We start from the raw sequence: 16,137 nt of genomic DNA, 5'->3' as shown, positions 1-16,137 counted from the left end.
GTCTCAACTATCCTGAAATACAGTTAGCACTTAGGTTCCTACACGAATATCATTTAAGTTGTATTACTCCCGTTAGTATACTGTAAATTAGAAAATAGATTTTCCTATTTATTACTTCAGCAAAAGAGTTATTTGCGAAAACTTAAATTATACCTCTGAGCAGTCTCTAGAGTGATTTTGAAATCTTTATTTATCAACACAGCAAAAATAGTTTTGTTTCTGATTTTTTCACTTTAATTTGACTTGATGTTATTTTCTTCTGATTTAAAATCCATTACTTTAGAGTCTAATATCTGTTGTATTCTGTATGCATCAGGAAATTTAATGTACTGAATTAAGAATGCATGATGGCTAGAGCAAGCTGTTATTTCAGTTTTATTATTAAGCTATCATTTCACTGTGTAATTCTGGTTCTTCATTTCCTTTTAGCCAAATACCACCAGAGAAGGGGTGGATTGTGGAGGGGTTTCCAATGACAATTAATCAGGCAAAGCTATTTGAAAAATCCTATACAGGGATTGATGTAGAAGCGAAAGATCCAATTTCTGAAAAGCTGTCCCTTGCTATAGATCCCAGAGCCCCTACCCAGCCTCCTCCTACCTCCCCTGCATTTGATGTTTCTATATTATTGGATATTTCGGACAGTCTGGTACTGGAACGGGCAGCTAACATGAAGTGTAAGTTTCCAACTCCTATGAACAAAGTAAAATGACAAGCAGATATCTTGTATCTTGTAGTTAATAATCTTGTAGTTAATAATGCAAAATAGCATTACTGGACAATTTCTTTATATCTCACAGTATCACTTGTTAATTGTACCTTGAATCCTTCCAGGTTATTCCAAATACTTCTGTTTGTTTCAGTCAAAGGCAGATCAAAAGTGGGCAAGTGCATGTGTATATGTTGTATTTTTACTCTCATTGCAGCTAAGATAGCACAGTGGGTGGTGTTAGATATCACATAAAACAGCAGCAGGAAAAAAACACAAGTTATAATAGATGCAGAATACACTGCATTACAAGTGTGTGTCTGTAAATAGTGTTTTCCTTCAGGAGACACACTTATAAAGGGAAAAAGGAAATTATAGACAGAGGGATGAGCCAATATTCATTCCCTGAGAATGCCAGAATAAATTCCCTATTGATTACTGCCTTTGTCTTGTCTTCAGTTAGTCAGTGAATGATCAGAAATTGAAGTCAATTCTGGTCAAACAAGGCAAAGACATCAAAGGCTTTTTGAGAGCTGTTTCACTTCCAGACCACACAATTTAAGACCTTGTTGAAACAGACTTTTTTTTTAATGAGTATGTCATGTATTATCCAAATTAGGAGGAGATTCTTTGTAGTTTTCATTGCAGTGCATAAATGGCAAATAGCTTGAGTTAAAGCACCATGTACATTTGGCCTTTATGTATGGAGCTTTTATGTATAGAGCTTTTGCTAGAAATCTGGCAAGGATAAATGTACAGAGACTTGAAAATTGCTAATTTTAAGACCTTATGCTGCCAAAAGACTTGTAACATGTAGTTATATTTATTATCATCTCAGAAATACACATGGAATTTATTTCATAAGATATAAATGTGATGACAGAAAGAATCAATAGAACAATTAAAAATCTAATGAACTAAAGGCTTTTTTAAAATTTAAAGAAGAACTCAGAAAGAGAGAATACTTTGTCTTTTAATGAAGTGAGATGTCTGTTCATTGTGAAAAGTAGGTACTTTGGATGAAACTGGGAAAATACCTTCCAGCTGGTAGAGTAGATAAGCCTGAAATAGTCACACAGGAATGCTCCGCGTCTCCAACTGGAGATTTTTATGGCTTAAAAGCATCCACTAGGAAATGTTAGTGCTATAATTGGCTGTGCACTTAAACAGAGGAAGAGGCAGGACACCCTGCTGGTGTTGCGTGGTACCCAACTTTTAAGTTAAGAAATGTAAGATCAAGGAACACTGAATTTGTTCTTAAAATGATTATTGTAGTTTGGGTGAATAACTGTCTGAATAATTGCCTTTTTCAATATATGCTTATATATTGGTTTTCCACATAGTAGATGAAAGAAAGGCATCTCAGTCTGAAAAGAGCAGCAATCAAAATTCAGATGCTGAAATCCTAGAAGAAAATATTGACTTGGCTAGGGAGCAGCTGCTACATAGGTAAGTTATATGAAGAACAAAAATATTACTTCAGCCCGATGTTCAGGCGTGTAACTGATCTGAATCTCATGTGTGATCCAGGACAGTACTTACAGTGCTTAATGTCAAGAATTTACTTAGACCTTTCTATAATGTGGAGCCTAAAGGGTATTTTCATTTTCTGCACAATATAAATTCTCCTGGAAAATAAGTTCTTGTGTTTTGATTTTCCAGGCTATTGTTCCAAGGGGAATTTAGTTTTCAGGTATATATTGCATGAACTGTGTATACATTCTGTATATATATATGTGTGTGTGTATCTATGTGTGCCTTTACATCTGAGGTCTGTCACACATGTGACTGGCTTTAAGTGAAATACACTTGATTTGAGTTAGAGATTTTGTAAAATGTTATTTTCCACTTCTACATTTACAAAAACCACTTAGTTTTCTAATTTAAATTGAATCACTAGATGTTTAACTTTTCACAAAGAGGAAAATAAAGAACAATTCTTTCTTCTCAATATTTGATACTGCTAACTGTTTCAGACTATTATATTATGCATTACTATTAGTTTAATCGTGATATTAGAAAGTAAATATAGCTTGTGACATGAAAGAGTAAGAAATATATTATTAGGTGTCAATAGAATTTTGAAAACTTTCTTATATTTAAAATGATGGGGTTGTGGGTGGAGTTGTTTTAGTTGTTAAATTAGATGATCTGCTTTTTCTTTTAGTTATCAATTTTAGAAAATGTTTTGTTTTCCATTAGTTAGGTTTTAATTTCATACATTGATATGATTTTTGTAGGATTTCAGGCTTCCTAAAGACATGGCCAAAATTAGAGAAATGGTTTTCAGTCCAACAAAACAACCTAGTGAAAGTAAATGCAGAGACAGAAGAAAGTCTTGTGTGTGAAACAGTGAAGGAAATTATAATAGAAGAAATTGTGAAAAATCAGAATACAAGTAAGTTTTCATAGTCTTACTTTCTAGAATTCAGTAACAAAGACTTTGTCTTTTATAATTAACACTAATAGTTACTATATAAAATTAAATGTCAAACCTACATTTTTGCTGCCCCTGAAAAAATCTGAGGATTTGCCAGTTAGTGATAACTGCACCAGAAGCCTGAACTTTTCTGTTGTGTTTTCACCTTTTCGGAGTACATGGACCAATTTCACATAAAATTTAAAGCATTAAATTTAGTCCTTTCTTCCTGGTTTAAAAATTACAGCCATCATCGTCATCTATGGGATAGCATAATTGTATAACAATGTCTAACTTGCTATTATGAGCATACAGTCAGTACCTCATATCTTATATCAGTAGCAGCCTAAAAATATGGATAAGTATAAGTGGTTTTGACATTTAATTTTGGTACATCTTAGTTTCATTTTTCCTCCTTATTATCCAGAAAGAAGGAATAATTTAAAATTATTAAAAAAAAAAAAAGAAAAGAGAAACAGATGAATCATCCAAGGGGACAAATGCATCATGTAAATCAGCGATAGTGATCTCTAAATAACCAGAGGTTTTTTCATAACTATAATGAGAAAATCTTCATATGTCTTCTACCACCAAAAAAAAGAAAACCAAACTTGAAAAGCACTTGTAATAGTAAAAGTTTATGCCATTATTCCTGTGCACAGTTTCTAGTTCATAGGTTTTTTTATATGCTTGTTATATAATTAATGGCCCTGCTAGATTCAACAGCAAAATTCCTATTGTTGCAAATGAAGTGAAGATTTTCTATTTAGAATCCAGCTGTTATATAGAAGTATTTAAGGCCTATTTCTCCCTAAGGAAAAATACCTGGAGTAATAAAAATAATTAATTTAAATCTATAATTTAAAATTAATAGAATTTAAAAATAATTAATAATAATTTAATTACCAGGGGTAATTAAAAATAATACCTGGGGTATTAAACTAATAAAATTTAATTCCATATCTACGTTCATAGCTTTCAAGCTGTCCTTCACTATTAGGTTCATATAACCAGAATAGAGTATCAGGTTAGTCAAGTGTGTTTTCCCTTTAGTGAATCCATGCTGACTACTCCTGATCAGCTTCTTGTTTTCCATGTGGATAGAGATGATCTCCAGAATGATGTGCTTGATCTCCTTTCCAGAGATTTAAATGAAGCTGACTGACTGATAGTTCCCTGTGTCCTCCTTCTTGCCTGATGTGAAGACCAGGGTGACATTTTCTTTCTTCCAGTCCTCAGGCACCTCTCCTGATCTCCATGGCCTCTCAAAGATGATAATGAGCTGGGAGCTCATGTCTCCCAGCTAGCTATTATGTCTGCCAGCTCCCTCTGCCTTTGGGGATGGGTCCTGTTAGGGCCCTTGGATTTATGGATGTTGAATTTGTTTAGGTGTTAACTGATTCAATCTTCATTGAGAATTCCTGATTTCATGAGTATATTTTTGATGAACAACACCTAAGTAATGAAACAGTGAATCTGTTCCATTATTTTGAACCTGTGAGAGTAGCAAAAATGTCTAATTTTGTTTATTGATACTTAAAATACATTTGAAGTATTAATTTGCTCATTCATATCAAGGGTCTGCTGAAGAAATACCACCACTACCACCAGAAGAAGAAGAGGTTTTACCAGTTACAGATGAAGAAGAGGTTTTACCAGTCACAGATGAAGAAGAAAAGGTTTTACCAGTCACAGATGAGCCTTCTCCCTCATCTGAGGCACCACCAATGATTGAACCAGGATCAGATGAATGGATTTATGTAGATGAACCACTTCCTCAGGTACACTAACTTCCAACTGAAAATCTTAAATATCAAAGTATATATTTTTATTAGTGTTTTATGTATGTCCTACCTAAACATATTTTGCATCATTGCATGTTGTTTTTTTCAATATTTTTCAATAAAAAGTATGCTATTACTTTGTGATAGATATACGAAGAACCGTTGCTACTAAAATACATAAAAAAAGAAATTGTACTTTCAAATTTAATTTTGTTTTTTAATTCTTTGTAATTATAATGAAGAACACAGCTGCCAAAACAGTAATGCTTTTTACTATTATGAAATACTAACACAAGCTTACTAGATCACTTTTCTTTCTCTCACAAGAGTAAGCTGTGGTTCTCATACAAAGAGTAAGAATGAGGAGAGTGTGTGCTAATCTTTTTCCTAGTATATTTTTTTCCTAATATTTTCTCCCCAAGGACATCTGCTCAGATTCTAGTGATCTGAAATTTAGGGGTTTTCTGAAATGTCTGTATTTCTGTATCTTGTGCTTAGTAGCTCTCAATGGACTTTTCTTCCATTATTGTTTTTTAGTTGTTTTAGTAGCTTTTTTGAAGCCATTTACTTTTTCTTCTCTGTGACATAGCTTGCATAATTATGTTAACTCTGAAAAAATATTTCTGTTTCTTCACTTGAAACCATGATCTTTGCTTGGATCATTTGATGACCCTAATCCACGGTGACACAAATTCACATATTGAGAGATGCAATGAATAATAATTCTATAATCAACCTCTGAGGGCATTTAAGATATGACAAGCATCTCTTAATCGTTCATTTTGCTGAATGTTGCTTTTTTCTCCAATCCAGTTATAATCTGTTCTAGTTCTTCTGTAAATTTTTTGAGAGGAGTGTCTGGGACTGCATGCAGTTTTTGAGATTCAGATTTTTCAAGGGTGGAAAATGATGATTTGAAATTTGTTCTGTAATTGTTTTCCTAATGTTTACCAATTTTTCCTGTTAACTGCAATCAGCTCACGTATGCTGGGTTTCCTCTGGCCATGGCCTTTATTTACATTTCATAACTGTCAGTCAGTCAAACATCACTTTTGCAACACTAGGCAGTTAGCTTAGATTTTTAGGAGCTCAAACAGTTATGAATGACCAAATCTTCTTACTCAGTGATCATTCAGTATCATCACTTATTTTATGAGCATATCCAAACCAAATACTGGAATATTCTGCTGGAATTTCACGTTCCTTTAGAGACCTACCACTTCTTCCCAAAGAAGTCACAGAATAAATATATATGTTGGTACAATGTCTGTAATCAGCTGTAAACCAAAAGAAATACATAGTGAAAAAAAATCAGTAATATGATTTCATGAAATAATGTTTTTGTGTATTTGCTAATGCTACAGATAGATTAATTACCAATAAATGAATCAATTAATTTTGATGTTTTTAACAATTCACAGGAGATAATTGATTTTTTAGTACCCTACTGGGAAGTGGTAGAAAATACTTATATGAATACGATCAAAACTGTACTTAGATGTCTAAGGGATGAACAGTACACTATAATTCATTACACAGCAGATATTAGGTAAGTAGGAATAGTATCTTATTACGTTAATATTAGCATTTTGTATTTTTCATGGGCCATTCTGTAACCCAAAAGTTATTTTTACCGTAATTTACAGAAAAAAATTTCAAGATTATTTGAAACGTCCACATCTTAAGCAGGAGTTTGTATCTCAATGGCAAGCAGATTTTAATTCAATTGCTGATGAGCTGCAAGATGACGAGGAAACAAAAGCTGAACTACACCAAAGGGTTACTGTAAGTAAATGACAGAAATTACAATATACCCAAGACTATTATTTCCTTGTATACAAGCTTGATATAACATCAGCTTGATGAATCATATTATTAACTTCTTTCTTCCTCTTTACAGTTCTTCTTAAACTATGTCTTTTCCTCTTGTGCATAATCTGTCCTTTAAAATTATTCCTCTATTCTTTGCCTGTAATTTTCTTACATCTTGCTGTGGCATTGTGGTAAAATAAATATTTCTCTGCCCTCTTTTTTTTAACATTTTGTGGTTTTCAGAGATTTTACAAGTTGAATATTTCTATCACAATCCAAAAAATCTTGGCAGTGTTTTATTTTTTCTGTAAATTATATATGATAGTCTCTGCTTTCTAAAACTGATTCATACAAAGTACATAGAATTTCTTGGGATGTTTTGATTCAGATAGATCTTTTTTAGGTCATGTCCTGAGAGTTCTTTTTCACAAAAATCAATAACTAAATGTCCTAACAAATTCAGAGGCAGATTTAGTATCATCCAAAAGTAGAGCTATCTTTGAATTCATCAGATTCCATTCCAGAACAGACATGATTTTTAGTTGAGCACAATCAGAAACGCTCCCCAAAAAGGAGAAAAGGAATACTGACAACATTTTTAGTTGAAGAGAACATTTGAGGAATAGTGGATTAATTCATCTGAGATGGAAAAAGCATTGGACCTCCTTTTCCATCGAAATATTCCAAGAGAATGGAGTAGAAGACTGAAAAATCATCATCCATATTCCTAAATTCTACTGAATGGCATTATAAAAAGACTGGAATCACTCTGTCCTATATTTTAAAAAGATAAAATTAAAATGTTTGGCCTTTTGTTCATAACAGAAATCCATGTTTGGCATTATCCAGCTCAAGGTATGTGAAAAGGAGGTTATATTTGTGTATGATGCAGTGGAACTCAGATACTGTGATAAACCTAAGCACTTAGGAGTGAATATATGATTTTCAGAATTTTTTTTAAAATAACCCATTCACCCATTGTGAATCCCAAACCTGTGGGTGATTGTGAAGATGATCTTCCCCTATGCTGTTAAAGCCATGCTCATTGTATCTCCCTGAATGTATTAATTCCATCAGCCATCCTTCCTTGCTGTTAGAAGGAAAGAGGAAATTAAAAGACTGACAATCTTCATAATGTTTTTCCTCAAACTCACAGACTCCTCAACACTATCATCTCAGATTGACCCTTCCTAAAACACTGGAAAATACCAGCTGTAATATCTGAAAAATAAATTTCTCTGATATCAACCAGGAAATGTAAAAACCCACCCCATTTTGTGATGTCTGTATAATTCCTTAAAGGCCCAAAGCCCAGAGGCCAGCCAAGACTTTGGCCTGATGTTGTGGTTTAACCCCAGCCTGCACTCAAACCTCACAAAGCCATTAACCCACCACCAGTGGATGGGGGAGAGAATTGTAAAAGTGAGAAAGCCAAGACAATTCAACAGGCAAAGCAAAAGCTGTGCACAGAAGCAAAGCAAACGAGGAATTCATCCACCCCTCCCCGTGGGCAGGCAGGTGTTTGGCCATCCCCAGGAAAGCCAGGTCCAATCACACATAGTGGTGACTTGGGAAGTCAAACACAACCACCCCCAGTGTGCCCTCTGCCTCCTTCTTCTCCCTCTGCTTTATATATTGAGCATGGTGCCATATGGTATGGAATGTCCCTTTGGTCATTTGGGGACAGCTCTCCCATCTGTGTCCCTTCCCAGCTCCTGCTACCCACAGCCCCCTTGCTGGTGGTTGGGGTGAGGAGCAGAAAAGAACTTGGTGCTGTGCAAGTGCTGCTGAGCAGTAACAAAATCATCCCTGTGCTATCAGCACTGCTTCCAGCATGAGTCCAAATCATAACCCGTAGTCACTGCTCTGAAGAAAATTAACTCCTCCCCAGCCAAAACCAGCTCACATCCTAAATATCCAAACAGAGAATTACCATGGATAGAATACACTTCAGCAGCACATCTCTATCTATCTTCCAGAAATTTCTCCAAATTCTCTCATTAGATTGCTATCATTGAGTATGATCAGTTGCTTGCTATCACTACTTTTCTTGTTCCAAATAGGAGAGGACTGAGCAAATGCATCCTTTCTTTGTTTTTTCACCACTTCACTACAAGAAAAGGAGAGAGAAGCTGCTTCATTGTGGAAAGAGAGAGAAAAAGAAGATACTCATAAAACATGCTTTTAGCTTCTGCCAGAGGAATATAACTCACAGTACTCCTCTGCAGTTTTCTCCACTGCTTACAGTAAATCAAAACTATGACTTAAATAATATGAGGACAAAGAGGAAAATCCTTCATGTTACATGTTTAAGAAACATACTGGGAAATTTTTACATCAGTTGTACAAAACATTATTGTGGTTTTTTGTGTGGTATTGCATTTATATGAAAGTTTTTTTGTGGTAAAGGGGCTGCAGAGGTGGCTTCTATAAGAAAGCATGGCAGCTGTGAGACAGGAGTGAGGAAATGTGAGAAACAGCTCTATGGTCACAAAGAACGGTGAAGAAGAAGGAAGAGGAGGTGCTCCAGGCACCAGGGCAGAGATTCCCCTGTGGCCTGTGGAGAAGGCTGTGGTGATGCAGGTTGTTCCACAGAAGCCCATGGAGGACCTCAGGGAAGCAGATCTCCACCCTGCAGTCCATGCAGTCCACCCAGGCTGTATCAGGTGGGCATGCTGTGAAGAAGCAGCAGCCTGGGGAGAGCCCAGCCAGAGCAGGTTCCTGGCAGGAGCTGTTGCTGATGGAATACTCACACAGTAGCAGTACAGTCTAAAGGGCTGCACACACAGAAAGGATCCACACTGGAGTGGTTGTTGAAGAACTGAAGCCTGTGGGAAGGCTTGCATCAGAAAACTCGATGGAGGACTGTACTCCATGGGAGGAAGCTCACCCTGGAGCAGGGAAAGAGTGTGAGGGAAAGGAGTGTCAGATAAAAATGTTTCATGAACTCACCCTAATTATTCATTCCCCATTTTCCCTGTGCCATTTAAGAAGGAGAAAAGTCAGGAGTGAAATTAAGCCTGGGAAGAAGAATGGATGGAGGAAAGGTGGTTTTTGGTTTATTTCCCATTATTCTGCTTTGTTATTAATTGGCATTAAATTAAATTAATTGCCCCAAATCAAGTCTGTTTTGCATATGATGGTGATAGGTGAGTGATCTCCTCATCATTATCTTGATGCATGAATTTTTCCATCATATTTTCTCCCCCTTTCCTGTGAGGAAGAGTGATAGAGCAGTTTGGTGGACAGCTGGCACCCAGCCAAGGGCAACTCACCGCTGCCGATAGACATAACATATACACTTAAATATTTTTCACCCAGCAGCATATTCTTATATGCATATTCTACAGTGTGAACAGCCATGAATATCTGATTGCTTGCATCTTGACTACCTTCTAACCATCATTGATATGTTAGGTAACCCAGGGACTTCCTTGTGGCTTTTGTCCAACAGAGGACAAGTGGATTTATTTGAAGTCTTCAGACAGGGGGAGAGATACAGAATCTGATATAATAGGTTGCAACCAAGACCTGGTGAATATGGAATCGCTTCACCAGAAGCCTAAGCTCCTCTCCTTTTCTTCTGTCCCAGGTCAGGTAGTGTAGAAATGCCAGGAGCTGGAGACATCTCATCTTGTCCTACCTTAGCACCGTATTTAACAGCACTCTTCTCCCATAACCTCTTACGCATAATGGGCTGTCACACTAAATCCATGCAGAGATGACAATAGGGAACAAAATAGTTGCATAATGTTTTATGCTTAGTAGGCCCTCAGTGCTGTCAGTGAGCCCCATAGTGCTATTTGACATAGTCACTAGCTGAAGAGCCCTTAATTAAATAAACATTAGAGAAAACTGGTGTGGAAGAGACTCAAGTTTGAAAATCACTTGAAACCTGACACAATTTTCTCAGTATTTTTCATATTGCCCATCCCCTGAGAGTACTATTCTTAGCATATTAATTAGCAAACCATTCAAGTGCAAAGTTGTTGGTGCAGTTGACAGCTTAGCTATTCATAGTGTCATATTTGTCTAGCTTAGGTAGATTATCTCTGCCTGAGGAAAACAAGGCTGCCTGCACACTGAACTCATACCTTTGTGTTCTTCTCTCTGGCACACTTGACACTTGTAAAGAAATTTTCTGTCAGCCCTCTGTAGACATGTGACCTGACCAGGTGTTGATATTTATAATAATAAAGAAAAAGCCCCAGATAGAATGTTGCCCTATACCCAGGGAAAAAAAAAATTAAGTTTTTCTTTCATAATTAATCACCATACTTGATTTTCTGTTTTAGGACCTAAGAGATCTTCTCTGGGATATCTGTGACATCAGAAGGGAAGAAGCAGAGCTGGAACGTACTGGTATAATGAATGAAGGGTGGTTACCAGATCGTAGGGGGATTGCAATGAACCATTTCTTTACACTTATGCAGGTATGGACTGCTGCAGTAAGCCTGAGAGAAATTTTATATGGTTGGTTCCAAATATGTGAAAGATTAAAAATTACTTAAGCAAATATTCATGTGTTTTCTGAATTTATAGACAAAGTTAAGAGACAAAAAAGAGATTATATTCCATACATTTAACTTTGGAATACAGGAAAGATGAAAAAAATACTATTGTTGTTCAACCCCCAAAACTTTCAATCTCTCTTATATACTGCTACTTTTTGCATTTTTTGAATTCCAATGAATCATCTTGAGTTTTGTGACATAAATGTTACAGTTCTTTATCCTTCTGTGATCATATTGACATTTCCTTTTAATTTATGAATTACATCATTCACAGCTTGATGTTATAGTATTTCCCATATCTCAAGTTTATTTCTCTGATGTGGCTTGAAATTTTATCTGCTGACTAAAAAAAAGAATCCCTAAAGAATCAAGTTATGTTTTGAGATTGAGATGTCATTTGCTGCTGTTTTTCAAATATGACTGAGCTTTGAGATATGTAACTTCAAAGTTTTCAAGAGTCCCTTCAGTCCTGCAGTAAAGTAAGATTTCCCTGTTACTGCTGTTCTAGGTGCATAAAATTAGTTTAGAACTGGATTGGAGTATTCTTGACTAGACTGGCTAGACAGGCTTTTGTACAAACTGAAGTGACCATTCTGTGAATGTTTTGGCAAATTTAAAGACAATGAAAACAGTGTTTTAAACAACTGCCTTGTGATGCTAATTTAGCTTAAAAAGCCAGGCCTAAGCAGTTTAGGGTGGGGTTTCAGCCCTTTAATTCTCTCTGCTATTTTTATATGTTTAATAAAAAAGGGATCCACTCTCTTATCTCATGTGAGTGTTGTGGTAATTCAAGAAAAGTTTGTGAAATAGTCAGGGCTATAGTAAGGAGATTGTTAACTTGTTTTTCAAAGAGTCTACATAATGCCCTAATAAAGACTTTGGGCCACTGACAAAAGAGAGGTCAAAATAGCAAATAACTGCTGACTATCTGAACCTCATTGGTTCTGTAACTAGGATATTTATAGTCATGAATATTTAAAAAAATCCATCTTGAACTATATGCATAAAGGAGACAAAGTTATACTACAGAGCATAAATATTCTATTATTCTCCTAGTTATATCTTTGCAATCCTAGTTCTAACAGAATTTCATGGGCATGTATGATGGAGTTCAGTGGAGATTCAATATGAATCTTTTGTGGACATGCACAGTAACTGTTTAAAATTATTAACACATATCAACCATATGTAAGCTTTTGTTTTCATAAAGAAAAAAATAATAGAAAACATTACTTCTTGCTTTACTTAGTACATATTCCCCCAAATAAATTAATTATTAATCCTAAAACTACAGGACTAAATATATATCTAAAATAAAAATATAACTTTCTGTAATAACCACTCTTTTTAGAAGCAGCCAAAAATAGGTTTCTTTGTCATTGAGCTCTCCATTTGTGGGGTTTTCTGTTAGAGGTTACATATATTCCCCAGGTGGCTCTGTAACTGTGTAAACACATAGATTTGTATAAATGCCGTTTATCAGATTTCATTCCTTTCTATGCACACAGTTATACTAGAAGATATTTCCTCCTTAACTTATGGATAAGTGCTGGTTTACACCACAAAGGTTTTATCCTTTGTTTTGTGAATGTGGTTTTGTACATTTTCCCATGAATATTTAGTACTGTTTTGTCAGTTAGGAACTAACACCATACTGAATCAATAAATCAAATCATGACAGGTGTTAAATGTTTCATGAATCTTACTTGATTTCTTCTGAGATGATTCACACAAAAAGATCACGACACTTAGGTGTTCAAAGTCTGTTGATTACTTAGGTACTTAGAAAAACTGTATGACTTTGAAAATTTTCTCCATCATGTAAGCCTTTTTATTTTATGCTTTTAAGACTTTAGTTCTTCTGAACAAGAAGATTCATGTAATTTGTCAGCACTAATGTACTTGCTACTGGGAAATATATATATATTCATCATAATATATTGTAATTAAATTGAATGCGTTGAACATTTTTTATTGTAAATAGCTTTTCCTATTTTAAAAATTAAGATTCTTATTGCTGCCTAGAAATGACAGTGTGAATACATTATAGATGTAAGTAGAAATATGCATGCAGTATATTATCAATTTTAAAACAAAAATGACTGCTCTCCCTGAAACTCTTAAAATTTAGAATTTATTCTATTAACATGTGATAACAAATATTTATTCTGTGATATGTTGAATTGCAATCTCTTTGTCCTTTCTTCTTCAGGTTGAACTGGATCGTTTCCAAGATACAAAGAGACTTCTTCATGACTATTATAGGGCAATGGAAGGAAAAATCCCAACAGAAGACACTCAAGATTTTACTAGAATCCCGTTGTTAGATATTATTAATGGAGAGCAGAAGGAAGATCAAGATGAACCAAGAAGGTAGAAATTCAGCATAAAATGGAACAAATAGAGCACATAAAATGAACAAATAGAATGCACTGATAGATTTTTGGAGTATATGGAATTAGATATATGTATATTTCAAAGGATGGAGAAATAAGAAATTTTTAACCAGGGATTATAGTCAAATGATGAATCTCAAATAATTTTAGAGGTTACATTTATCCCTCATTTTTTACTTATTTATCTGTATCATATTCACCAATGCATCGCTGAATTGCAAAACATTTTAAAAGCTGCCTCAGGAGGAAATATACTATTATAGAAATGTTTCCTTCTTTCCTTTATATTGCTGATAGTTTACAACACAATCCTCACATATGTAAAGCATTGCTGTGGAACATTAGTTGATTTAAAATTTGTGCCAATAAATAAAATTAAATGTTATCAATTTTATGTAAATGTAAATCAAATTAACTGTTATGTAATAACAGATGTAAATCAAAGCAACCTATAAAGATGTACTAAACTGAATGCCATATTAAAAGATGAGGGATTCCACCTGATACTTTCACAATATAGAAAATACCATCAGTAATAACACCCAATTTTTTAGCTTAATTAGAGTGAATTAAGAAATTATCTAAATAATGTGTCTGAATGTGGAATTCATCAGCAGATCAAACAGTCACTTGATGTAATTTTATCCATCTGTTATTATTTTTTAGGTCTTACACTTAAACTGGACATTTTTCTGGCCATATACACAGCTCATTACTTTTGGTCATAAGGAAAGTTCCTCCCTTTTTTTTTGCTATTGCAAATTTTGAAAATAGTATTTCCATTCTTTCAGTGTATTCTCCAATGTAGATATTGACACTTTTTATAAAGCAGTATCTAAATTATTCCTTATATTTTATTTTTGAGGATTCCTCTAGTTTCTTTGAAACCACCTTCACCAGGTAATACAGAGTCAGAAAAGAGTGGAACTAAGAAGAAGAGTCTTAAGGATAATAGTTCTGAAAATGGAGTGACCACTTACAGGGATGATAAAAATCTTGTCATTGATGCGTGGCAAGCAGCAGTAACAGCAGTATCAGATATGGTATGGAATGTTTTATTTACTTAAAGATGTCTGGATTGTACAAAGTCCCCCCATTCAGAGGCAGTCTAAACACATCATCTTTGCACTGTTTATCTCAGTTTCATATGTCTTGCTCCACCACTGATATTTCCATTGAATATGTTTATAGTTCTATGAGGAAAATGTTGGAGTGTGTGTTTTCAGCACCTCCATATTTATAATGGAACCTTTCATTCTATTACTGAGAAATATTTCAAATGTTGCCTCTATGTGTCTTCTTCCATGATAAACTCTTCTCTTATCCCTCAATAGAAGTGTGAGAAGATGGATTAAGTTTAATCCTGTGATGCAGTGTTTGCTCAAACCTTTCACATGTTCAGACCCTATGGTTACATTCTTTTTTCTATATAGCTTAAAGTAAATTAGGTAAGATTTTCAAATGGTTGGTTTCTAGGTTAGATTTTTATTTTCTCTTTGATCATTTAAAATAAATTAATTTATGCCCCCTTATCATGTAGCTCTAGGCTTGCTTTGTGTACTGTTGATTCTTGCTTTTCTAATGTTTTCCTCAAGCACAAACAGTGGCTGCAAGAATTAAACTCAGTATGGCTCTGTCTTCCTTTTCTGCTGCAGACTTTTATTTTTGATAAATAATCAAAATTTAGTCAATTAGTTAAAATATCTCCTTTGCTTTTTTAATGTGTCTACTTCTCATCAAGTATTTTCAGCAAGCATTGGTTATTTAAAACAGTAGTTGCACAGAGCTGATACTATGTGCTGTACTATGTGTGACTGTGGTGTCAAGGTAACAGCTGAAATAGAGTTTAGAGAAATGGAGGAAGAAAATGAACGTCAGCTAAAACAGAAATCTTCAAAAGCTGCACAGAAACAACCAGGCAAAGAGGCTGGGAAAGATACCAAAGGTTCCAAAAATGCATCTTCCAAATCACCTCCTAAAAAAAAAGGTATTTAAAATGCAGGCTTTTTTTAGCAGTGCTTGAAATAATTGAAATGTAAATATATGAATAATACAGAAATGAATAACCCAACATATTTAATTTGGATATAATTTCTCTTTTAAAATGTGATGTCAGTATAAAAAGCTGATAGTGATAAATGAGGGGAAAGGCATTTGAATGGCAATTCCATTTATTTAAACATGTGTAGTTGTTACATGTAGAAATAAATATTCTAAATGGGAAGTAAAAATTATTTTTTCTTCATGTTCTGCATTGGAATGGAACAGTTAAAGCTAGTTTATCAAGTAAAATAAATTATGCCTACTTGACAGCTGAAGTCCTAAAAAAGAGCAGATTCCTATTGAGGTAAGTTTTGACATAGGCCTGGCAAGAACCTATCCCACCAGGTGAAAACACAAAATTTATTTCCAAGAGAGAAAAAGCAGGCAGTGTGCTGAAAGAAATTGTGGCTGTTTATACATTTAACATATATACATATATACATTTATACATATAACAAGG

General features: G+C 34.6%; 1 protein-coding gene across 8 annotated transcripts in view; it reads left to right on the top strand.

The window, feature by feature from the left end:
• The window catches only part of SPEF2 (sperm flagellar 2), a 74,621-nt gene that overhangs the window by 28,691 nt on the left and 29,793 nt on the right, over positions 1-16,137 (top strand). For 7 of the 8 annotated variants that reach the window (XR_011678983.1, XM_071425562.1, XM_071425560.1 and 4 more), the window contains exons 15-24: positions 430-677; positions 2,053-2,158; positions 2,950-3,107; positions 4,707-4,909; positions 6,334-6,461; positions 6,559-6,697; positions 11,020-11,157; positions 13,451-13,611; positions 14,500-14,677; positions 15,462-15,621. Coding sequence is in view for 7 of the 8 variants with exons in the window: in XM_071425562.1 (XP_071281663.1) it covers positions 430-677; positions 2,053-2,158; positions 2,950-3,107; positions 4,707-4,909; positions 6,334-6,461; positions 6,559-6,697; positions 11,020-11,157; positions 13,451-13,611; positions 14,500-14,677; positions 15,462-15,621 (1,619 nt within the window). In the remaining variant the exon portion in view is untranslated. The remainder of the gene's footprint in view (positions 1-429; positions 678-2,052; positions 2,159-2,949; positions 3,108-4,706; positions 4,910-6,333; positions 6,462-6,558; positions 6,698-11,019; positions 11,158-13,450; positions 13,612-14,499; positions 14,678-15,461; positions 15,622-16,137) is intronic. The other variant, XM_071425561.1, reaches the window with a different exon arrangement.

Source organism: Agelaius tricolor, unplaced genomic scaffold (genome assembly GCF_023055355.1).
Source record: "Agelaius tricolor isolate 1412-34295 unplaced genomic scaffold, bAgeTri1.0.p SCAF_4, whole genome shotgun sequence".
Classification (NCBI taxonomy): domain Eukaryota; kingdom Metazoa; phylum Chordata; class Aves; order Passeriformes; family Icteridae; genus Agelaius; species Agelaius tricolor.
This window is presented reverse-complemented; position numbering and strand designations above follow the sequence as displayed.